Genomic DNA, 26,553 nt, shown 5'->3' with positions numbered 1-26,553 from the left:
ATTATACATGATGCTATCTTCTACATTACCTCTGACTGAAGTCATATTTTTGTGTTTTATTTTTGGATTTTTACATTGTTTATACTAACCATGTATTTTGCTTTACTCCCCAGCTCTTTTCTGTGATTATTACAACCCTGATGGAGAATGTGAGTGGCACTACAAACCTTGTGGAGCTCCCTGCATGAAGACCTGTAGGAATCCAAGTGGGAAATGTATGCACGAGCTATCAGGCTTGGAAGGTATGAGAACATCTTCAATTTCACGAACAATCTAGTAGTTCTTAATTTAGTCCATTAAACTGATTACATAAACCTGTTGGCTTAACAAGTCAAGAGACCAGCCTCCACTCTAAACACTGTAAGCGCACATTTTCAGTCAACAGGTCATGCAATTACAATGGACAGCTGTGACACTGCTTATCTCCAGGAAAAACATAGTTAAAATACAACGTAACAGATATTTGATTTTACCAACTGTTTGCCAGGTCCCATAGACATCAGATTGTAGCAGAATCCATTGGCAATTGTTGGGCTCCACCATAGAAAATCTAGAGGTCTTTTATCAAACTGGTGTAAAGTAGAACTGGCTTAGTTGCCCATAGCAATCAATCAGATTTGACCTTTCATTTTTGACAGCTCCTTTGGAAAATGAAAGGAGGAATCTAATTGGTTGCTATGGGCAAGTAAGACAGTTCTACTTTACACCAGTTTGATAAATCTCCTCCCTAATGTCTATGTTCAGCACTAATCACCTGATGAAGCTGTGGTACCAAACTGATCTGATTTTAATGTCATCTAACATGACTTATGATTTCTTCTGTCTGATTAGGATGTTACCCTAGTTGTCCAGCAGCTAAACCATTCTTTGATGACGATGACATGGAGTGTGTGGCTCAATGTGGCTGCTATGATGATGAAGAAAATCATTACAAGGTTGGACAACTTGTACCTTCCGAGGAGAACTGTAAGATTTGGTGAGTGGCCTGGCAGACAGTTCATAAAGTGTAAGATACTGTATGCCTATTGAAGTATATAGAAACATATAAGAGAAGTGTATTTTTTTTTAATAGATGTACTTTAGTGCCATATGTTAATGTATTGTGCTGTTGGATCACCTTTCCAAAAATATTTCTCACTTCATAACTAATATTAATAATCTTAAACAATGCAAACTCTTGTCAGTATATACACTTGGCATTGAAAACTTGAATCTTTCTATCTACAGCTTATGCAGTAGATCGGGCATACAATGCAAGTACCAAAAAGAAGGTAAGTGCTTGTATCTGTATACAGATACTGAAATAATATTAGGAGGAATTTAGACCAAGCACAGAACCATGAAAAGCATATATATCACCATTGATAACAACAATATTGGGTTGACTGTGATGTTCACAGATGTATCCACCCATACCTTCTCAAACAAATTCAATACAATATTACACCATGTTAGCAAAACCTTTGGGAGGAGGCACATAGCATCACAACAACTGGTTGGCTTCACATGGACCCCTATACCATAGACCCTTTTGGTACACACCTCACGTTCAGGATATATTGAGAAAAGAGGAAATATATGGACGGACACATCTGTAAATAGTTGCTAGTCAGAAACTGTTCCAAATTCTATGAAAATGCTTTGCCTGCAGCCAGCACTAGAGGGAGCTTAAGATCTTAATATATTGTGACCTCAATTCTATTACAGATTGCATCAATCTCCTTAAAGGGGTTGTCTCATCTTGGACATTGGGGGCATATCACTAGGATATGCCCCCAATGTCTGATAGGTGCGTGTTTCACCCCTGGGACCCACACCTATCCTTAGAACAGAGTCTGCAATGTGACAGAGGGAGCACCGTGCATGTATAGCCACCCTCCATTCAGTTCTATAGGGGTGCTGACAATAGCTGAGCACCGGTTTGTTTATTTCCATAATCCCCATAGAAGTGAAAGAAGTGGTGTTTGCTCTTGCGCGGTACGCTTCCCATTCCTTTCAATGGAACTTCCGAAAATAGCGGAACGTGCCTCTTGACCATTTTCAGCATTCCCATACAAATGAATGGAGGGTGGTGCACAGTGCAGACTCCGTCACTTTGCAGGATCCGTTCTATGGCTAGGTGTGGGTCCCAGAGGTGGGACCCGCACCTATCAGACATTGGGTGCGTATCCTAGCAGTATGCCCCCAATGTCCAAGATGGGACAACCCCTTTAGCTAGAGTTAGAACCACTAGAAAGACAGAATAATATCAGTTTAATGCAAACTTAAATTTAGCTTTGTGTTGAGTCATACTTATTTTTATTAATACTTATGATTGAACACATAGCTAAGTTTAAATACATACATTGTACATAGCTAGTGCCTTGTGAGAAGACACCAATGTGGTACATGGTAGGTGGGGCCCTGTTACAAACTTTGCATTGAGGAGCTGGAAACTGAAGTTGTGTCTTGGAATCTATAACATTAGTCTTAAATTCTGTTTATATGCTATTTCTTCATATCTTTTAAGTGTTGCTAAATCTCTTTCTGTCCTGTTTTACAGCATGTCATTGTGAATACCAGGGAAAAAAGTACAAATACAATGATGTTATCTACAACACTACCGATGGCATTGGAGGCTGTATCAGTGCTATCTGCAAAGAAAACGGCACCATTTACAGAGATATTCAGAATTGTCATGTTTCTACAACCACAACCTTTACATTTACCTCAACATATCTCTCTACCACTACTAAAGGTACAGTTCTATAAACTGAAAAAATGTCTAACACACAATGATTTTTTTTATAATGTCCATATTCCCAAATGAAATGCTGAACTGGCATCAATTATGCCAAATTATATCAGACCGTAATGGCTTCCTGCATAACAACTGGTCTAACAAACTGAAAGCCTTACGCATAACAACAGATCAGATTCCACCTTCCATTTTTGTATGGACAGGTTAAAAAGGAAAGACGTGATCTTATTTTTACAGTATTTTTTTCTGGGCAGTTGGCCTATAAATTTACACAAAAATGTGTGTGTCATTTTTTTTAATTTTAATTCAATTTACATATTTTTATTCTATAGGAACAACAGTACCCTTGACTACAATATGTGTTAAAGAGGTCTGCCACTGGTCAGAATGGTTTGATGCTAGTTACCCTGAACCAGGAGTGGAGAATGGAGATTTTGACACATATCAAAATATAAAAGCTAAAGGGTTTTCCATATGTAGTCATCCAAAAGATATTCAGTGCAGAGCTCAGATGTTCCCTGACACACCATTAGCAGAGCTTGAGCAAAATGTACAATGCAATGTATCATTTGGACTGATCTGCCAGAACAAAAATCAGCATCCACCTATCTGCTATAATTATAATATCAGAGTTCTGTGCTGTAGCTTTGAAAGATGTGATATACCAACTCCAAGTACAGCACCTACAACTGCAAAGCCTTCAACCACACTGTCAACTACCACTAAAAAGACAGTACCTACAACAAGTCCACCTGCAACCACAGTGACAGAAACTTCCTCTCCAACTACCGTTGTTAGTACAACTACATCTGGAGCTCCAACTACAGGAGTATGTCTTCCGAAATGTACATGGACAAAGTGGCTTGATGTCCATATACCAGGAGTTGGTAAAGATGAAGGAGATATTGAGACATATGACAAAATCAGGGAATTAGGGCATAAACTTTGCCCAAAGCCTGATGGTATACAATGTAGATCGGAGAAATATCCCGAAGTACCAATTGGTCGAATTGGGCAAGTAGTTCAGTGCAATCTTACTTTTGGTCTTGTTTGCAAAAATGAAGATCAGGAAGGAGACTTCAAGGTATGCCTCAACTACCAAATTAAAGTTCTCTGTTGTGATGACTACAGTCACTGTGCAACGACAACACCAGGATCAACAAGTACATTACCTACTACTACTGAAACTACAACCCCCTCAACCACAATTACAACTACACCTCCTTTAACAACTACCCCTAAAATTCCAACCACCTCCACAACAGTTTCATCACCTGAAACAACCCCAACAACTGAAACATCCACAACACCAGAGACAACTATATCTTTAACAACAAATAGCACAACCACTTCAACGACAACTGAAACAACCACTACAAGTACCACAACACCAGAGACAACTACATCTTTAACAACAACCACAACTACTCCAGAAACAACAACCACCCCATTAACAACTGAGACATCCACAAAAACAGAAACTACTACGCCAATAATCACTATCCCTGATACCACAACAGTTACTACACCTCCAGATACCACTACATCTTTAACAACAACCACTAGCACAACTAGTCCCAAAACCACAACCACTTCAACTACATTTAAAACAACCCCTGAAACCAGCACATCACAAACAACTACCACTACAACAACTACTGAAACACCTGAGACTACCCAAACCACAACTACATCTCCTTCTTCAACAACCACAAGCACCACAACTACTACTAAAAGCACAACTACCTCAACAACCCCTGAGACAACCACAACACCAGAACCAACTACAACCAAAACAACTGAAACACACAAAACAACAACCCCCCAATTTACTGTCACAATAAAAACATTTACAACCACAAAACCATCTACAAGTAAAGTAGAGGTTGAAACAACAGTTTGCCAGGCAAAATGCAAGTGGTCAGACTGGATTGATGTTGATTTTCCTAAGCCAGGCATTGATGGAGGAGATAAAGAAACCTTTCAAAACATTATGGCTAATGGTAAAAACACTTGTAAAAACCCCCAAAACATTACATGCAGAGCAGAAGATTACCCTGGGATAAGTATTGACAATATTGGGCAGAAGGTTCAATGTGATATCACTATAGGGTTAGTGTGCAACAACAAAGATCAAACTGGAATAGTTAAACAATGTTATAATTACCAAATAAAGGTTTTATGTTGTGATGATTACAGCCATTGTAGCACAACTCCTCCGCAGACTACACTTACCACTACCTCCACCACAACTACCACAGTGCCACCAACCACAACAGAAACAACAAGCACCACAAGTACAACAGAATCAACTACGACTGAGACTCCAAAGCCTACAACACCTCCCACTACTCCCACTACAACTACAACTACCACAGTGCCGCCAACTACAACAGAAACAACTACTACCACAGTGCCACCAACTACAACAGAAACAACTACAACAAGTACAACGGAATCAACTACAACTGAGACACCAAAGCCTACAACTACCACTACTACAACAACAACTGAAACACCAACTACTATTATAACAACTACCCCAGTGCCACCAACTACAACAGAAACAACAAGCACCACAAGTACAACAGAATCAACTACAACTGAGACTCCAAAGCCTACAACACCTCCCACTACTCCCACTACAACTACAACTACCACAGTGCCGCCAACTACAACAGAAACAACTACTACCACAGTGCCACCAACTACAACAGAAACAACTACAACAAGTACAACGGAATCAACTACAACTGAGACACCAAAGCCTACAACTACCACTACTACAACAACAACTGAAACACCAACTACTATTATAACAACTACCCCAGTGCCACCAACTACAACAGAAACTACAACTACAACCACCATAAGCACAACAGAATCAACTACAACTGAGACTCCAAAGCCTACAACACCTACCACTACTTCCACTACAACTACCACAGTGCCGCCAACTACAACAGAAACAACTACAACTACCACAAGTACAACGGAATCAACTACAACTGAGACATCAAAACCTACAACAACTTCAACAACTGAAACACCAACCACTCCAACACCTACCACTACTCCCACTACAACTACAACTACCACAGTGCCGCCAACTACAACAGAAACAACTACACCTACCACAAGTACAACGGAATCACCTACAACTGAGACACCAAAGCCTACAACTACCACTACTACAACAACAACAACAACTGAAACACCAACCACTCCAACACCAATCTGCACACCAAAATGCAAGTGGTCACATTGGATTGATGTTGATGCTCCTACCTCTGGAATTGATGGTGGAGATAAAGAGACATTTGAGAACATAATGAGTAAAGGCAAACAAATCTGCAAGCATCCAAAAGATATTGAATGCAGGGCTGAAGATTTCCCAGATATTAGTATTGATAATGTTGGACAGATAGTTAAGTGTGATTCTAATGTTGGTTTGGTGTGCAACAACAAAGACCAAACTGGAAAAGTTAAACAATGTTATAATTACCAGATAAAGGTTTTATGCTGTGATGATTACAGCCATTGTAGCACAACTCCTCCACAGACAACACCTACCACTACCTCCACTACAACTACCACAGTGCCACCAACTACAACAGAAACAACAACCAGCACAAGTACAACAGAATCAACTACAACTGAGACTCCAAAGCCTACAACACCTACCACTACTTCCACTACAACTACAACTACCACAGTGCCGCCAACTACAACAGAAACAACTACAACTACCACAAGTACAACAAAATCAACTACAACTGAGACACCAAAACCTACAACTACCACTACTACAACAACTGAAACACCAACTACTATTATGACAACTACTCCAGTGCCACCAACTACAACAGAAACTACAACTACAACCACCTTAAGTACAACAGAATCAACTACAACTGAGACTACAAAGCCTACAACAACTGAAACACCAACCACTCCAACACCAATCTGCACACCAAAATGCAAGTGGTCGCATTGGATTGATGTTGATGCTCCTACCTCTGGAATTGATGGTGGAGATAAAGAGACATTTGAGAACATAATGAGTAAAGGCAAACAAATCTGCAAGCATCCAAAAGATATTGAATGCAGGGCTGAAGATCTCCCAGATATTAGTATTGATAATGTTGGACAGATAGTTCAGTGTGATTCTAATGTTGGTTTGGTGTGCAACAACAAAGACCAAACTGGAATAGTTAAACAATGTTATAATTACCAGATAAAGGTATTATGCTGTGATGATTACAGCCATTGTAGCACAACTCCTCCACAGACAACACCTACCACTACCTCCACTACAACTACCACAGTGCCACCAACTACAACAGAAACAACAACCACCACAAGTACAACAGAATCAACTACAACTGAGACTCCAAAGCCTACAACACCTACCACTACTCCCACTACAACTACAACTACCACAGTGCCGCCAACTACAACAGAAACAACTACAACTACCACAAGTACAACGGAATCACCTACAACTGAGACACCAAAGCCTACAACTACCACTACTACAACAACAACAACAACTGAAACACCAACCACTCCAACACCAATCTGCACACCAAAATGCAAGTGGTCACATTGGATTGATGTTGATGCTCCTACCTCTGGAATTGATGGTGGAGATAAAGAGACATTTGAGAACATAATGAGTAAAGGCAAACAAATCTGCAAGCATCCAAAAGATATTGAATGCAGGGCTGAAGATTTCCCAGATATTAGTATTGATAATGTTGGACAGATAGTTCTGTGTGATTCTAATGTTGGTTTGGTGTGCAACAACAAAGACCAAACTGGAATAGTTAAACAATGTTATAATTACCAGATAAAGGTTTTATGCTGTGATGATTACAGCCATTGTAGCACAACTCCTCCACAGACAACACCTACCACTACCTCCACTACAACTACCACAGTGCCACCAACTACAACAGAAACAACAACCACCACAAGTACAACAGAATCAACTACAACTGAGACTCCAAAGCCTACAACACCTACCACTACTCCCACTACAACTACAACTACCACAGTGCCGCCAACTACAACAGAAACAACTACAACTACCACAAGTACAACGGAATCACCTACAACTGAGACACCAAAGCCTACAACTACCACTACTACAACAACAACTGAAACACCAACCACTCCAACACCAATCTGCACACCAAAATGCAAGTGGTCACATTGGATTGATGTTGATGCTCCTACCTCTGGAATTGATGGTGGAGATAAAGAGACATTTGAGAACATAATGAGTAAAGGCAAACAAATCTGCAAGCATCCAAAAGATATTGAATGCAGGGCTGAAGATTTCCCAGATATTAGTATTGATAATGTTGGACAGATAGTTCAGTGTGATTCTAATGTTGGTTTGGTGTGCAACAACAAAGACCAAACTGGAATAGTTAAACAATGTTATAATTACCAGATAAAGGTTTTATGCTGTGATGATTACAGCCATTGTAGCACAACTCCTCCACAGACAACACCTACCACTACCTCCACTACAACTACCACAGTGCCACCAACTACAACAGAAACAACAACCACCACAAGTACAACAGAATCAACTACAACTGAGACTCCAAAGCCTACAACACCTACCACTACTTCCACTACAACTACCACAGTGCCGCCAACTACAACAGAAACAACTACAACTACCACAACAACAACAACAACTGAAACACCAACCCCTATTATAAAAACTACCCCAGTGCCACCAACTACAACAGAAACTACAACTACAACCACCATAAGCACAACAGAATCAACTACAACTGAGACTCCAAAGCCTACAACAACTACAACAACTGAAACACCAACCACTCCAACACCAATCTGCACACCAAAATGCAAGTGGTCACATTGGATTGATGTTGATGCTCCTACCTCTGGAATTGATGGAGGAGATAAAGAGACATTTGAGGACATAATTAGTAAAGGCAAACAAATCTGCAAGCATCCAAAAGATATTGAATGCAGGGCTGAAGATTTCCCAGATATTAGTATTGATAATGTTGGACAGATAGTTCTGTGTGATTCTAATGTTGGTTTGGTGTGCAACAACAAAGACCAATCTGGAAAAGTTAAACAATGTTATAATTACCAGATAAAGGTTTTATGCTGTGATGATTACAGCCATTGTAGCACAACTCCTCCACAGACAACACCTACCACTACCTCCACTACAACTACCACAGTGCCACCAACTACAACAGAAACAACAACCACCACAAGTACAACAGAATCAACTACAACTGAGACTCCAAAGCCTACAACACCTACCACTACTTCCACTACAACTACAACTACCACAGTGCCGCCAACTACAACAGAAACAACAACCACCACAACTACAACAGAATCAACAACTGAGACTCCAAAACCTATAACAACAACTATACCTACACAGACTACCAAGTGCTTCTGCCATTTTGATCACAATTACTTCACCCCAGGTAGGTGGTTTGTATTCAATTTCTTTGATTAATTAGGGGGGTTCATATAGTTTTTTTGCTGTCTATTTAACATATGTGTTGAGAAAAAAGGATACAAAAACATAGCATACCACATTTTGCTATCCTGCTAGTCCAGTAAAAAAATAATAATAACATATACGTTAATGAACATATATGTTTTTTTTGACAATATAACTCTATGGTGATTGAATACCACTGTATTGCATCAGTCTAAGGCATCTTGTAATATATACGTTTTTGCATACTATAAACAGATGGCAAAACGTGTTGTGAACCCGGCCTTAAATGATCACTGTTATTTCCCATAACTTTGCATAAATAGATGCAGATGCAACTATAATAAACTTTAATATATCTTATCAGAGAAAAATGTTCTGTATCCTAAACTAAAATACTCCCTGAATTCTGTGATATGTCAGTCTTGTTAACACCATAATGGGTTGCTAGTTCACTTAAGAATGAGATTACAGTCTCCCATAGAAGTCTGTGGATATGGAAGGAGGAAGAGCATTGGGCACCAGAAACAGACACAGGCATGATTTATCAGATTCAGCAGCTAACAGTGTTCTATCTATACTGCTTATTACGTCTATATAATATTTTATGGGATGATTCTAAGTGAGAGCAAGTTAGGATGAAGAATCTCCTGTTTTTATGTTTACTGTATGGGGAGACATGATGCGAAGCTAGTCTCCACCAATTACTCCTGGAACAACTTAAAATTATAGATGCAGCCTGCAAAGGGGAAACCACAAAAAAAACTCCAGAATTCATGTAATGGTTACATATAGTTATAATACTAATTTATACACTTATGACAGCTTATTCTGAAAAGTGATCTGAATTGGCAGGTACGCTTTAAGGATACTAAACATTAGTAATGTTCTTACAGTGACATTGGTGCCAACTCATGGCCTCATTTCACATTGAAATTTGTAATAATTTTTTTTTTCAGGGGAAATCATCTATAACAAAACTGATGCAGCAGGTTGCTCATTCTATGCGGTGTGCAATGACTTTTGCGAAGCTGAAAGATTTACTGGGCCTTGCACGACTACAAAACACCCAAAAACAAAATGCAGCACAACTGTTAAACCTTCTACAACCACTCCCTCAACTACTCCCAAAAAGACAACAACCACCACAACTACAACTACCCTTGTTCCGACTCCTAGTACACAAGGCTGCCCACCTCATAAGGTAAAACATTGTGGTCAAATTCAACTGTCATGTTAAATGTATCCAATCTTGACTGTCTGAAATAGATTGCATGAGATTAGATTACAGTAAGGTTTGTCTGGTATTACAATTTGGCCCCAATCAAGAGAAGGCCCCAATCAAGAGAACTTTTCGATGAGCTGCAAAACCAGACACAGCCCATTAACATTGGTCCTGTTTCTGAATAAAATCCTAATCTTCTACAATCCCCTTAAGAAACCAAATTTCTGTGGATGAGAATCACGAATGTATGTGCCTCTGGGGGTGACTCTTTTAAACCTGATAATTGCATGTCTTAAAACATCTAAGAAGTATTTGTGGCTTTGAATGAATGTGACATATTTAGGCTGAACTAAATTGTCTGTAACAATTGTGTATTATTGTACTTTACTTTCTCCAGACCAATGAAACATGGACAATTAATAACTGTACAAAGGCCACATGTCATGGAAATAATGTGATTACCATTGAGCCAGTGAGCTGCCCTAAACTGGAGCCATTGAACTGTGCTAATGGATTCCCACCTGTAAAGAAGATGAGTGCAGATGGATGCTGTGAACATTACGAATGCCAATGTAAGTTTTAGGAAGTGTTCATTTTCAATGCGAGTAATAAGGATCTCTTCGCACCAGCATCCTGGGCTCTGAATATAATACAACCATGACAGCAATGCCGAACCGATTCTCTGATCCATTTTCTCAGAGCCTTTATTGCAGCCCATGAATGGTTTTTGGTATTTTTGACTGCATGAATACTTGCCATCAAAATTAATGAAAGCAGCAATAGATTTAATTAACGCTAGCATGAAAGTTAATAGTTATTATTGAGATGGTGCATTTCATGACATAGTATTGAATACAGTCTCGGGTTTTCTTTCCACGTAAAAAAACTGAGATTTTTATGACACATACGTGTTCAATGACCAACATCTGATTTTATTATTTTTGACTTCTAATAGGTGTGTGCAGTGGTTGGGGCGATCCTCATTACATCACCTTTGATGGAACCTATTACACTTTCTTGGACAATTGTACATATGTTCTGGTGCAGCAGATCACTCCCAAATATGACAACTTCCGTGTCCTTGTTGACAACTACTTCTGTGATGCTGAAGATGGTTTGTCCTGTCCACAGTCTATCATGATCTACTATAAATCCAATGAAGTTGTCTTGACACGTATGATGTTCCAAGGAAGAATGAGGAACAGGGTAAGAGAACTATTAGTTATAATTATCATATAATAGCCTCTTTGTTTTGGTGGCATATTTCTTTAACCACCAATAAACACCTGTAACTCCCCAAATCATCCATAAAACCATGAACAACATTGTTTGCATACTTGATCAAACTACTAATACTATACAATAAGAAAAGTCTGAAGTTAGTGTTTTACACTGGGACTGACCACATTTCAATCTTTTGTCTACAGATTAGGTTCAACCAAGACTGGGTAACTCCAGGGTTTACCAAGGATGGCATTATTATAAGCAGTGCTGGCATAAACATGAATGTGGAGATCCCAGAAATCGATGCGTATATCTCATTCAGTGGATTGATCTTTGTTGTTAAGCTGCCATTCAGCAAATTTGCTAACAATACAGAAGGACAATGCGGTACGTCAACTGACCATCAACTTCTGTTGTTTTTTAATTTTTTTTTTTTTTAAAGTTGACATATGTTTGCCTAATATAGAGCAAGCGTGAGCATGAATGCATATTTTTATGTTGTCCTCCAATACAGGTACCTGTACTAACAACAGCACCGAAGACTGCAGAATGCCAAGCGGCGAGATTGTGAAAGATTGCTCCAAAATGGCTGACCACTGGAAGGTCAATGTAACAGGCAAGCCTTATTGTAAACCTCCACAGCCTACACCACCACCTTCTCATCCAACCCCAGCACCAACTTGCAAACCATCTTCTCTGTGTGACATCATCTTAAGCGAGTAAGTTGGAATAATGTCAATTTTTTTTTTACATACTTTTATTTGTAATCTTTTAGAAATACCAAATCAGTAAATATAGCAAAACCATTATTACTTATCTAAGTAAGTCTCATGTAATCCCAGCCATTTTCTGGACACACAACTAAAATTTGATTACACTATAAAGTTCTTGCCACTCAAATAAGTAGGTCATGGGTTTGTATGTGTATGTATGCCTATCCTTTCACTTTAGTTTTTTTTAGATAGTATTAGGCCTCTTGCACACGAACGTTGTGTGCATGTAGCCGTATTGCTTCCCGGCTGGTCCGCAATACACGGGCACCGGCCCGTGTGCACTCCGCATCATGGATGCGGACCCATTCACTTAAATGGGTCTGCAATCATGGAGATGTGGAATGGAACCAAGGATCGGAACCCCACAAAAGCACTATGGAGTGCTTCCGTGGTGTTTCTGTCCGTGCCTCCGCGCTGCTGTACAGACAGATCACGAACCCAATGCACAATGTTTGTGTGCAAGAGGCCTTAGACTATATATATTATACTGTTATCTAGAAAAAGAGAAGTGTTCTAGATCCACATGGAAAACTAATATCCAGGAATCAAGTGATATTGTATCAAAAATTATTTTAGAAACATCAGCCTGGAATTTCTGGATGACTTAAGATTTCCATATGCAATGCCATAATCCAGCATTAATCAAGTTGCATTTTGGACATCTGTATACTTAGATGTATTGAAATTGATGCTAACATTAGTAGCAGTTTGTAACCTAAAGTGTTTTTCAGGAGAATCATTTAAAAATGGGGCAGAAAAAGTTAAAAATAACAAATGATCCAAGTCACCTCACTGATACTCCGCAGCTGCTGCTGCTCCCAAGCTGTTCCCATTCCTAGGGCCCTGCACTTCCTTGTCCCTTGGTTATCACCCTGAAAATGGCTCAGAACTCCCGCTCAGCCATTCACTGACTGAAGCAGGTCAATCTCGTAATTTGAATGGAATCATATTATCAATATGAATTTATTACTTCTTTCAAAGGGTCTTTGCTGCGTGTCACCTAATCATTCCTCCAAAGCCTTACCACGAAGGTTGTACCTATGATTCCTGTCGCATACCCACTGACTCAGTAGAGTGCTCCAGCTTGGAAATATATGCCTCTTTGTGTGCTGCCAATGGGGTCTGCATTGACTGGAGAGACAAGACTAAAGGACATTGTCGTAAGTTTTCTTCAGGTTATTGCTTCTTGGTAAACTAGTCCAAAGTAACATTTTATTTATTTTTTTAAACTTTTTATTAAGAAAATTCAAGTAAAATTTTGTAGCTTTTGTCTTAATCGACCAATTAGCTTGCAGATCCTTTTTCAAATTTCTAAGGTACATTGGAAATTACAGAAGCAATATAATTGGTTGCTAGCATCAATGTATAGAGTTTTCCTTAGTGCTGTTATACATCTTTCCCAATGAATGTGTCTTTGTATGTTGTGTGTGTCTAATACAATACTTGTATAATTTTTATATATTGTGTTCCTTTGATAGTACGAGTTATATGCTGCCCAGATTACAATCTATTTTCTTCATTTTTAGCTTTCAATTGTCCTGCCGGGAAGGTATATGACGCTTGTGGACCAATACATCCTAAAACCTGCGGTACCAAGTAAGGATCCCTTTAAAAAATGTCTATATATTATTTGATAATTTCTGCAAATATAAATTGGACAATAGGTTCTGTCGTGAATGAGTTATCAATCCTTTAAAGGAACTGTCTCATCAAGGCAAACTCTTTCCATAGTTTGTATGGACATGGAGAGTGGTCCCAGCTTGGAATCTCCATTGATTAGGCAAACTAAGCTCACTCATGTTTCACAGTGTATGGCTTGATACAAAATCTCCTGAGTTTCTGAGGAGAGAACTGTGGAAATAAGCTGACTAAGTAGACTAACTTACATTCACAATTATTGAAATTGTCTTGTGGACAAAATTAATCTGAGTGTAGCCAAGCCCACCAAGACCTGTATCTATGAGGTTTTCTTGTGTTTGCCCTATTATTCATTGTAAATATGCTCACATTATTTTATTATCTATGGGTTATCTGTGAAGTTTGAAGAACCGTCCCTACAGAGATGGTTGGCAACCACTTACAGGACCGCCTCTTAGACTCTGAGGCATAGAAACCCATAGAAAGAGCATTTTATAATAAATAAAATATTAGTTATATTAAATCTTTTCCCACAATGCTATATATCTGTTCAGCTCCTCTTGTCCTATATCATTCTTCCTGAAGTAGCTCAGACATCATTCTAAAATAGAGAGATTCCCTTTAAACAATATTGACAGTATGCCCTTTAAACATGCAAGTATACATATTTAGCACTCCATAAAACATATGAACATGTATGTTTTCTTTTGCTTTCATTGCAGGGAAGTTCAAGAACTCAACAAAGCATATACTGAAGGCTGCTTCTGTCCTAAAGGAACCATGCTGTTTAACTCTTACACTGACGTCTGTGTTGAGACCTGCTGTATGTATCCACATGTATAATCACTACAATGTTAGATAAAGATTCATAGAAAAAAATAAAATAAAAAATCTATAGAACAATGATCTCAGCGTGCAGCAAAACTCTAATTCCCGTCAGGTCCTGATAGCTGCAGAGAACATTGCTATAGATTTAGAACATCTTGATTAATTAATGAAAGCATATTCCAATGGTATAGTTAGTGTTTAAATTATTTCCAAGCATTTGCTCAAGCTTCTCTACAGCAATTTCTAATGAATTTTCAGTTTGTGTATTACTACACTGTTATTTTCTAAGACTACAAGTTTATAGTTCTAGCTCCTAGGCTGTAGGCTATTATGTGGGTTGTCTTGGGTCATGGTGCACCGTGGAGGATCTAACATAGTAACATACAAAAGTATGACAAATAAAGGCAGAAATAATAGGTATTCTGTGTGTAGGCGAGTAACCAGGTGACCAAAGAAAGTTCTCCATAGCTACCAAAATTGTGAAGTCTTATCTTGCATGCTGTTAGAAAGAGTTGCCCAGAAGAACAAACTGGCTATAGTTTAGGGGCATGCGAAGAACTAAAATGAATTGTAGTACATCTCTATAAAATATTTTTGATGACTTAATTTATTACAATTTATTAAAATTACTTGATTTATTTTCTTCCAGCTTGCACTGGTCCTGATGGAATGCCCAAAGAAGTGAGTAGAATTAAGTCTATTAAAAAATGTATGTCATAATAAAACCCAAAGCAGCCAGTAGTGGCAAGACCCATAGGGCATTCATCAAAGTCAATGGGAGTTACAAGAAATGTTAAGACAGTTTTTCTTTAAGTGGGTCTTCAATTTATACATGACAGAAGGGTTACTTCACAAGAAAGTGTTCCCGAGTGGTTAGCTATAAACCTATCCTACAGCACCATTAAAGGGGAAATTAAAAAATTAAAAGGAATGTGCTGTCTGGTTAATGCAGTAGGGGACAGGTTCTCCAGATGCTCTTAGTCTAGTCTCTCCACTTGGGCAGGAGAAGAGGATGAACAGTGGACCCTTTCTAGTTCAGTAACTCAAAGTTCCCTAAAAGTCGATCTAACAACAAGTTTTATAAACTAGACAACCTCTTCTATTCATTAACTTTAATAGAGAGAGCAGCACAGTTTATCGCGATGCTCTCGCCTTCATTCCCCACTTTTATTGGCCACCACAACCATTTTTAACCTGGTCATAGATTGTTCAGGGATGCTCAATATTGACTCCCAAATATTAAACAGTTATGATGCATCTTAAATATCAAAGGTCAGAAGAATGTAATTCTCATGCCTTATGTTCACAGCCTGGAGTGACCTGGACAAGCGACTGTAATAACTGCATGTGTGAGAAGAACTCTCTTACTGTCCAGTGTCATCCAATCACATGCCCTCCATTGGTTGACTTATCTTGTAACAAGGAAGGGTTAATCTCCAGGGAGCTGCCAGATCCCCATCAGCCATGCTGTATGAAGAATGAGTGCAGTAAGTAGCACTTTTATAATGTGTGTTAACTGCTGAACCTTTGAAATAATTGCAACTGATTTATTGACATTGACTCAACCATCCATATCCGTAGTATGTAACAGCAGCTACTGCCTGCAGAAGGAGAAGAACTGTTCACTTGGATTTGAGGCTGTCCCTGTACTTCTGGAGGGTGATTGCTGCCCATCATATGCCTGCAGTAAGTGCTGAAGATAGTGAAATAGTCAATATTTCAGATTATCATCTATTTTTCTACATTTTCAAATATCTTAGTGGAAATGTTTCTCCTTTAATTACATAACATGCAACCATTCATTTTGTGGCTGCTGTATGTGTAGATTTGGGCAAATTTGGCATTGGGGTCTCTTCTGCGAGCTTGAATGGTGCATATGCTATTCTAATGCATTTCATTCTTCTTGAACAGGACCAACGGAAGTCTGTGTATTCAAGGGGTCTCTGTACAAAGTAAGTGCAACAATTTAACCTATTAAAGTCTGAAATAAAAGAGTAAACTTGGACAAAAGACTGTATTCCACTGTTTTTTTTCTTCTTTCTTTTAATAGCCTGGAGAGGATATCCCACAAAGCAAAGGAGTATGTTCAAACTGTGTGTGCACAAATCAGACGGATCCTGACACCTTACTGCGCCTTATGTCATGTAAACCCATCGAATGCCATACAGAATGTGAACCGGTCAGTTCCATCGCTACAAGCTTTCTGATACCTTTACAGTGGACATTATACAGTAGGAGAACCCCACATTTTGATTTCATTAATTATTTTGCATTTTTCAGGGATATGAACTTATATCTTCTGAGGGTGAATGTTGCGGCACATGTAAACAGAATGCATGTAAAATAAAACTAAGTGACAACTCCATAAAGATTTTGAAGGTACGTGTTCATGACAATAACTTACAGTTAGAGTCCAGTTACCTTATGTGTAGAGCTATTAAGGGGAAAACATATTTCTTCCTTCCCTATTGTGGAAGCTATTCATGTATATTTATTATCACGTTTAATGAAACTTATATAAATTCCTATGTAGGGAGCGCCCCCTAATGGCAGAGATAATGTTATTATTTAACTCAATTTTTTCTTGAAGGAATTTACTGGTTTTGGAGATGTGAAGTAGAAAAGAGCCTTAACAGCTATTAGCATGTACTAGCAAGAAGGGAGAAAAGAGTTGATAGGGTTAGTTTGTCATGGTACTGTAAGCTTAAGATTAAAGAGGTTGACCACTTTCTGGATACTGGTTATCAATATAGTCATAAAATAACTACATGGCACTTACTAATGTAGCCTTTCTTGATATTCCATGCTGTTTGCTTTATTTCATAAGCCATGTCCCCTTGTTGGGCAGATCTTCTGTGCTGTCCACATAGAGGTCTTGTCCATAAGGTGGCCTCTGATGGAGGGTCATGTGACCAGACATATCACTCAGCCTCCCCCATTCTAACACACTGCACCTGCACTAAACATACAACAGGGCCAGTGTAGATAGCAGGTGCAGTGTATTTGAATGACTGAGTGATCTGCCTGGTCACATGATCCTCCATCAGGGACCATCTTATGGACAGGACATCTTAGCTAACAAGGGTGCATGCACAACTTGGGGTTATCGCTAGGATATGCCTCCATTGTCTTATAGGTGAGGGTCCCACAACTGGGATATACACCTATATCGAGAATGGAGCCCCGAAAGTGGTGGAGGGTGCACTGTGCATGCACAGCCACCATCCATTTATTTTCTATGGGGCCGCCGAAAATTGCGGAGCGCTGGCTTGGCTATTTCTATCGAGCCCATAGAAGTGAATGGAGCGGTGGCCGGTCAGGCGCAGTGTGTTCCTATTCACTTATATAGGGAGCGCGCTTGATGGTGGCCAGACCGAAGTCCTCCACACACCACTTTGCGGGGCTCTGTTTCCGATATAGGTGCGAGTCCCAGTGGTGGGACCGGCACCTATAAGACAATGGGGGTATATTCACAGCAGTTATGCCCATATATATGCCCCTTCACAGTAGCTATGCCCAGATATGTGTCCCCTTTACGGTAGCTATGCCCAGATATGGGTCCCTTTCACAGTTGCTATGACCAGATATGTGCCCCTTCACAGTAGCTATGCCCAGATATGTGCCCCTTCACAGTAGCTATGCCCAGATATGTTGTGCCCCCTTCACAGTAGTTATGCCCAGATATGTGCCCCCTTCACAGTAGCCATGCCCAGATATGTGCCCCCTTCACAGTAGCTATGCCCAGATATGTGCCCCCTTCACAGTAGTTATGTCCAGATATGTGCGCCTTCACAGTAGTTATGTCCAGATATTGTCCCCCCTTCACAGTAGCAGTGTGATGTCTGACATTACATTGTGCTGCTGTTGTGGAGCCAGGGCCGTATTTAGATTGTATGCTGCCCTAGACACGTTTAGTGCCTTCCATGAATTTGGACCCGACTACAAAACGGGGCCACTTTTAGTATTTTTTCCAGGGCCACTTTAAGTTCCCAATGTGCCCCTGCATATTTCTCTCCCACTAAGCAGGGAGCAGGCCTAATGGGGAGAACCACATCTCCCAGCATTCCTCTGGCACTTACATTCATTCCGTGGCATCACAGGTCTCCACTGCTGAGCACTGCCTTTTTCTGCACTGGTCACATGATGGTGACCTCATCACAGGTCCTACCACCACTTCCAGTGTTGAAAAGATCACACGACTATGATGTCATGGCAGGTCCTTCAGCTATGGAGTATAGGCAGAATGGGCAGCAGGTACACAGTAAGTCCTAATCAGCGCCCACCTCCCTCCACCCCAAGGAGACCAGGTTACCCTGGCAGAGGGAGGGAGGGAAATAAATAATAAAATAAATAAAAAAACAGGCTATATGTCCTCCCCTGGGGCAAAACATAGGCGTATGCTTCCAAAGGATGTATTGACTTGAAGAAGGGGCCCAAAAATGTGGTGTATCTGAGACTTGGATTTATTTCCTCTTCTAGATTGCATCCTTTGGCAGCATGCACCTATTTAATGCTCTTCTATGTGACTGATTAGCCTGTTGCTGTTTTTTTTCCTTATAACTATTATGTCCTGCTCTATTAACCCCTTTGCCCTCCAATTAAGGACTACTAGGTGTTTAGTGATCCCTAAACTTCCAGGAATATTATTCAGTAACCCATACCTAAACTAGTCCAACATAGATATTGAATATCACCATTAAAACTTTTATCATCGTTGATCACTAGAAGTGTAAGTGCCCATTATAATTATTCTAAGAAATGTTACAGGAATATCATTAACTTTTAAACCACCTTTATGAAAAAAAAAAAAAAAAATAGAATTATATATGTAACTATATAGAAGTAAGTAGAGATGGGCGAAGTTTTGAAAAATTTGATTTGCCAGCTTCGCCGAACTTCGACAAGAATTTCGATTTATGACAAATTACTTTGTCACAAAGCGCTTTCCATTGTATGGAGCAGATGCAATGACGGGGGATGGCGATCGCACTGCCCCCTGTCCTTTAACCCCTCAGATGCCGCCTTCAGTGCTGATTGTGGCATCTGAGCCTCACATTCAGGTGCTCAGGTGTTAAACCAGGGTTGAAAAAAAAAGGATACCCACCTCATCCACTTGATCGTGGAGAGGCAGTCCATTCTGATCTTGATTAAAGAAAACCTACCAAAGGACCTCCAGCAAGCATGATGATTTTATCAAGTCATCACGCTGGGCGCATGAGGTGAAGTCATCAGTGATTCAGGAAATTCGGCTTCGGGGCAACCACATTTTTCCTGAAACTCGGATCAAAGTCCACTCCAGATACTTTGATTCGCTTACTACACTAGTAGTAAGCATTATGCGGTCAGCAATGCGGGGACCAATGCTCTTCCAAATACTTGTTAAAAAAAACCTGGGTTTGCTCCTACTATGGTTTTCATATCTTGGTTTTCAAGCTGTGCTTCCTGAGCCAGTCACAGTCCTGTGAATCAGCCCTAAAACCTAAAATGTATTTTCTTTTTGTATTTTCAGTCTGAGGATACATGGGGCCCACCTGATCAGCCATGTGTTGAGTATGAGTGTCACATAATTGATGACCAGTATGTACCTGTGGAAGTCAGAAGAACTTGTCCCATTGAAGAATGTGATAATGTACGATCCCTTTTATATAGCAACTTATCTAAAACACGCCATAATACCAACCATGAGACTTTGTGAACTGAAATGATCTTGTTTCCCCCAGGGCTACAAATACAAGGTCAACAATGGTGAATGTTGTGGAACATGTATACCATACGCCTGTGTGATCCACCTGAGTGACAACACAACTATGACTTTGAAGGTATATTCGTTATGCTCGTCTCTATAGTTTCTATCTCTTTATCATCTCTCTAAACTGCCAGGCTTATTTTTATAAAATATTCTGATAATCTGATACTCCACTGGTGGTAAATCATCAGAGATAATTCCCCAATACATTATTAATTTACGCTTAGGGGAAGAAGTCATGTGTGTTCCATAAGGTCTTACACATACTGTATGTTAAGGTCTCTTCAGACCCAGAGAACGCTTTCTCTTCTGCTCACTGTCTACCCTGAGAAATGCATTATGTATGACCTTCAAAGAAAAGTCATAAGATTATTCAGCTAGTGTATTCTACTTTAGCAATATAGGCTGTAGTAACTTGCAGATTTCCTAGCATACACTAGATTCATCTTGATAATGTTAATTTATTTTGCAGCCTGAAGAACAGTACACTCCACCAGAAGAAAAGTGCACCACCTACAGCTGTTCAAGCACCTTTGATGTTGAGAAAACCAGCATTACATGCCCACCGTTCGATCGTTCTAATTGTCTAGAGGTTTGTTTATCCATATAGTCCTATGTTCTGTATGACAACTCCAGGTTGTATAAGATTGAGTTTAATACGCCTTACTGACACGTAGATAACAGCGCCATGATTCTTAGTGCTGTTTCACACTATGGTTTTCTTCAGGTCGATTCTCGGCAACTTTGACAGGTCGGGGCCGGATCTCCACCAGTCCTCATTATAGTTAATGGGGCTGGGTGGAGACGTTCAAATGCAGAAAGATCAAGCAGGCTGATCCAATACACGGGGCACCTTCCGTGTGCAATCCGCATCATGGATGCGAACCCATTCACTTGAATGGGTCCACAAATCCAGAGATGCGGAGCGGTGTGGAAAGGAAGGACGGAACGGAACCCTACAGAAGCACTACGGAGTACTTCTGTGGGGTTCCGTTCCATGCTTCCGTTTTGCAAAAAGAAAGAACTTGTTCTATCTTTTTGCGGAACGGACGGATCATGGAACCATTCAAGTTGAAGGGATCTGGATCCATCCTGACGGCCGCACGGAGGTTGCCCGTGCATTTCTAGAGAACACAAGCTTTATGTGATTGAAGCAAATTTCTATGGGAATAAATAAGTCACCATTTTCACTTACATGTATGTGTTTATTGTGCAGGGTACTATCAAATCTGATGGCTGCTGTCAGACTTGTGAATGTAAGTACATTTTTATCAGTTGTACTTGTCTATATAAATTGATTATGTTTCCATACCCAAGCCCTAACTGTGCATGATATAGTATGTAGCACCATACAGTATAGCTCTGTACAAGTGCAATATACGTAGTGGGTTATACAAAAATGAGCCTAAAAGAAGAGCTCAAGACTCACTTGTGTATTTCACAGCTTTAGAGTGCCTGCACACTGTAGTTTTTCCGCAGTGTAATACAGTACTAGCAAAGTGTGCGAGATTAGACATATCTCATGCACACTTTTGCTTTTTTTCTTAGATGTGGAAATTGACTTGCTGTGCGGATTTTGCAATCTGATGCATGTCAATTGTTGTTGGTTTTTTTTTGGGTGGATTTCCCATTTTTCAGTTGAAGGGTGAGATCTGCTGCAAAACCACATCAAATCTGCACCCAAAACTGCACAACAAATGTGCCAAAACTGAGATTACATGTGCAGGTACCCTTAAAGGGAATCACTGAACAGTTTTATGGTGACCTAACTAAAGGTAGCTTAAACTAGTGACCAATCCTCCTAGCAAAATTTGGGGTCATTTTCTTTCATTGACCCTTCCATTTTGCTAAAATCTTTGAACAGCTCCAGCGCATGGCACTGAGTCCTCCAATTCATAAGTTCCTGGTTCTCGACACGCACCTGACACTGATTTCAGTAGGAAAAAAAAAACTGTCAATCAGCAGCAGTGAGGTGGGGACAGTTGGGATATCATAAGTTTGAGGACTTACCAGCATACTCTAGACTTAGGATTTCAGAGTTAGGGCAGAATGACAGATTGACGCTTTTCCAAAATCAGGTAAAATTTCCCCAAGGAAAGGGATGGAATGAGATATAATAAAAAAAAAATGCAGAACTCACCATATAAATCCCCCTGATGTTCCAGTGCTACTACATGGTTTGTTTGCAGAGCTTCAGCAATGTTTTCATATCAACATTTGACTACTGCTGCCAACGACTGGTCTCAGTGGTATAGCCGATCTTGAAAAACACCGTAAATTGTAGAAAAGTTGTTATTTTGCTCAAATTTGACAAGAAGACTTCAAAAGCACAACAACATCACTTCCTTATAACACCAATGAATACAATTACAATGAATGCAAAAACATTAATAAATAAATGTGAACCACTGATACTTGCTGATGGTGCAGGTTATAATGGTACGTTTAACTCGGAATATTGCTCTAATACTTTCAAGCCAGTAATTGTATTTACTTTTCTTTTAAAGCTGCTCTGAAAGGTTGTCAGGTCCATAAACAGTCTCAGCGTATCAAAACCAGCACTTGCGAATCAGATCAGGTTGTGGAGCTGTCCTACTGTGGAGGAGCCTGTATGACATCATCCATGTAAGTTGTCACCATGAAAGAACTGTAAAACTTAATTATATTGCATTTTAGGCACTTTCCCCTTCATTCATAAAACTTTGCATGGCACAACTGTATGTTGGCCAAGTTCCTTGGATTGACCCCGATTAATTATATACGTGTGATGTTTGGAAATACCTTCATTCTCCTTTAGTTAGTTTCTTATAATTAAAACTTCTGCTTGGCACCATATTGAGTTACAGAAGGTCCGAGACTTCTACTAAATTGGATCATGTTACCACTTTATTAAAATGTATTCTCTTTGCACAGGTATTCTGCTGAGGCCAACATGATGGAGCACAAGTGCAGCTGTTGTCAGGAAGTAAAGACCAGCAAACGAGAAATAAACCTGAAATGTCTGGATGGAACCAGCACTGTCTATACCTACATATATGCAGAGGAATGCGGCTGTGCCCACACTGAATGCGAAAGTGACACCCAGACCTCCAGCTCACAGCTACGGCAACAGGTCAAGATTAAACAGGAAATCAATGAGGACCATCAGATACAACAAACCAACTAAACGACAGTATCAATCTAGCTAAATGAATTACACGGAATCAGAACTTTAACATGAACTTATACTAAATATTGTATCTAACATCTATATATTCTGGAAAACATACTCCACCAATGGGCTTCTAATGACCTTGTTTTGCTTTCTGACTGTCAAGGTCTCCTCAGCGAAGGCTCCAACCTCTTTTCTTACATTATGGGACTTCTCAATATTACAGGGCTGTGGTCAAATGAGCTAATTCTTCATGCTTAAATGCTTAACCCTTATATTCAGTTTGTAAAATCTATTGCCCAAACATGGTTGACTTCAAGTACATACCAGTAGTTTGTAGCTTCAGTGTGTCATTTAATTTTTTTTAGGGCAGATATTTCTATATATTGATTACAAGTAGCATAAAATAATATATATATATACGTATATATTTAAGTTCAACCTCCGGTCCATATAAGCATTTCACTAAATACAGACAAATACACTGCTGCTCTATGTCGTCCTGTTTACAAAGGAATAGAATTAGCTGAATCTAGTTTATTGGTCTCTGATTAGCTAATAGGGAAATATGAAGGATTGTGCTATTATGTTTTTCCTTTTTTTATTTAATGCTTTTATGCGAGGATGTAGAAGTCTTGTTCCTGAAGCTTAGATCTCTCGCCTATTTATTTGTCTGGTTGGAGATTTCTGCCATGTGTATCTGTTTTCCTCTTTCTTTGCCATTGAAACTAGAGAGTTATGTGGCTTATTGTAATTCCAGAGTATGAAATATGATTGCAATTAAAAATCTTTTAAGCATTTTAGAACATTTTGTTTGATTTCTGATCTTTTCATCTTCATAAGGAACCTGACACACACACACACACACACACACACACACACACAAAAGAAGGAAAAAGTACAATATAGAAATGAGAAAATCAATTCTGAATTGGATTTGTTACAAATTTCATAAAAATTCTGTTGCCGAGACAAATTTGGAGTCTTTGCAATTTACTTTGAACGATTTAGGTAAAACAGTGCAAGTGCCATTTTACCATAAAAATTTGCAGGATAATCTGTTAGGGAAGATGAAGAGAGAGGATCACATGACTGTGGGAGGGAAGGGGTATTGCTGCAATTGGCTTAGAGGCTGACAGACAGGCTGTGAGCCAATCAGGGGGCAGGATTTTGGCAGCTCCTTCAGTGTCTGGGCTTGATAACAAGCCAGAGATGCCATTCTAAGCTTAGCCTGCCATGGGAGATGATGTGTCTGGCAGAAACCAATTACAGACACAAGCCAGCAATCTTAGTGTTGTAGGGAAAATATAGACATACAGTCAGGTCCATAAATATTGGGACATCGACACAATTCTAACATTTTTGGCTCTATACACCACCACAATGGATTTGAAATGAAACGAACAAGATGTGCTTTACCTGCAGACTGTCCGCTTTAATTTGAGGGTATTTACACTTGGTAAGGGACCAAAAGTAATGGGACAATTGGCTTCTCAGCTGTTCCATGGCCAGGTGTGTGTTATTCCCTCATTATCCCAAATACAAAAATACAATGAGCAGATAAAAGGTCCAGAGTTCATTTCAAGTGTGCTATTTGCATTTTGAATCTGTTGCTGTCAACTCTCAAGATGAGATCCAAAGAGCTGTCACTATCAGTGAAGCAAGCCATCATTAGGCTGGAAAAACACAACAAACCCATCAGAGAGATAGCAAAAACATTAGGTGTGGCCAAAACAACTGTTTGCAACATTCTTAAAAAGAAGGAATGTACCGGTGAGCTCAGCAACACCAAGAGACCTGGCCAGATTAGAGTTTGCCAAACGACATCTAAAAAAGCCTTCACGGTTCTGGAACAACATCCTATGGACAGATGAGACCAAGATCAACTTGTACCAGAGTGATGGGAAGAGAATGTATGGAGAAGGAAAGGAACTGCTCATGATCCTAAGCATACCACCTCATCAGTGAAGCATGGTGGTGGTAGTGTCATGGCGTGGGCATGTTTGGCTGCCAATATAACTAATTCTCTTGTATTTATTGATGATGTGACTGCTGACAAAAGCAGCAGGATGAATTCTGAAGTGTTTTGGGCAATATTATCTGCTCATATTCAGCCAAATGCTTCAGAACTCATTGGACAGTGCTTCACAGTGCAGATGGACAATGACCCAAAGCATACTGCAAAAGCTACCAAAGAGTTTTTTTAAGGGAAAGAAGAGGAGTGTTATGCAATGGCCAAGTCAATCACTTGACCTGAATCGGATTAAGCATGCATTTCACTTGCTGAAGACAAAACTGACGGGAAAATGCCCCAAAAACAAGCTGGAACTGAAGACAGTTGCAGTAGAGGCCTGGCAGAGCATTACCAGGGATGACACCAAGTGTCTGGTGATGTTATGTGTTCCAGACTTCAGGCTGTAATTGACTGCAAAGGATTTGCAAGCAAGTATTAAAAAGTGAAAGTGTGATTATTATTATGTCCCATTACTTTTGGTCCCTTAACAAGTGGGGAGGTACATATGCAAACTGTTGTAATTCCTACACCGTTCACCTGATTTGGATGTAAATACCCCCAAATTAAAGCTGGCAGTCTGCAGTCAAAGCACATCTTGTTTGTTTCATTTTATTTTTTTATTTTTGAAATTTTTTATTGAGAAAATACAGTATTCCGTACAGTTATGGAGGATGAGACCTCCCGTCAGTATCTTCAAGTAATA

General features: G+C 39.6%; 1 protein-coding gene across 1 annotated transcript in view; it reads left to right on the top strand.

The window, feature by feature from the left end:
* LOC122920029 (mucin-5AC-like) overlaps positions 1–23,851 on the top strand; it is a 61,522-nt gene extending 37,671 nt beyond the window's left edge. The window contains exons 29-53 of the mRNA XM_044269239.1: positions 114–242; positions 832–976; positions 1,228–1,271; positions 2,543–2,737; positions 3,073–9,234; positions 10,211–10,455; positions 10,874–11,048; positions 11,432–11,682; positions 11,904–12,087; positions 12,215–12,419; positions 13,455–13,633; positions 14,000–14,069; positions 14,834–14,934; positions 15,589–15,620; positions 16,249–16,426; positions 16,521–16,625; positions 16,851–16,891; positions 16,990–17,118; positions 17,220–17,318; positions 20,449–20,568; positions 20,660–20,758; positions 21,158–21,277; positions 21,902–21,941; positions 23,193–23,310; positions 23,599–23,851. Coding sequence (XP_044125174.1) covers positions 114–242; positions 832–976; positions 1,228–1,271; positions 2,543–2,737; positions 3,073–9,234; positions 10,211–10,455; positions 10,874–11,048; positions 11,432–11,682; positions 11,904–12,087; positions 12,215–12,419; positions 13,455–13,633; positions 14,000–14,069; positions 14,834–14,934; positions 15,589–15,620; positions 16,249–16,426; positions 16,521–16,625; positions 16,851–16,891; positions 16,990–17,118; positions 17,220–17,318; positions 20,449–20,568; positions 20,660–20,758; positions 21,158–21,277; positions 21,902–21,941; positions 23,193–23,310; positions 23,599–23,851 — 9,419 coding nt within the window. The remainder of the gene's footprint in view (positions 1–113; positions 243–831; positions 977–1,227; positions 1,272–2,542; positions 2,738–3,072; positions 9,235–10,210; positions 10,456–10,873; positions 11,049–11,431; positions 11,683–11,903; positions 12,088–12,214; positions 12,420–13,454; positions 13,634–13,999; positions 14,070–14,833; positions 14,935–15,588; positions 15,621–16,248; positions 16,427–16,520; positions 16,626–16,850; positions 16,892–16,989; positions 17,119–17,219; positions 17,319–20,448; positions 20,569–20,659; positions 20,759–21,157; positions 21,278–21,901; positions 21,942–23,192; positions 23,311–23,598) is intronic.
* Positions 23,852–26,553: the final 2,702 nt, after the last annotated feature.

The sequence above is a fragment of the Bufo gargarizans genome, chromosome 10 (assembly GCF_014858855.1).
Source record: "Bufo gargarizans isolate SCDJY-AF-19 chromosome 10, ASM1485885v1, whole genome shotgun sequence".
NCBI classification, from domain to species: domain Eukaryota; kingdom Metazoa; phylum Chordata; class Amphibia; order Anura; family Bufonidae; genus Bufo; species Bufo gargarizans.
The sequence above is the reverse complement of the archived record's forward strand: the minus strand, read 5'-3'. Positions and strand labels throughout refer to the sequence as shown.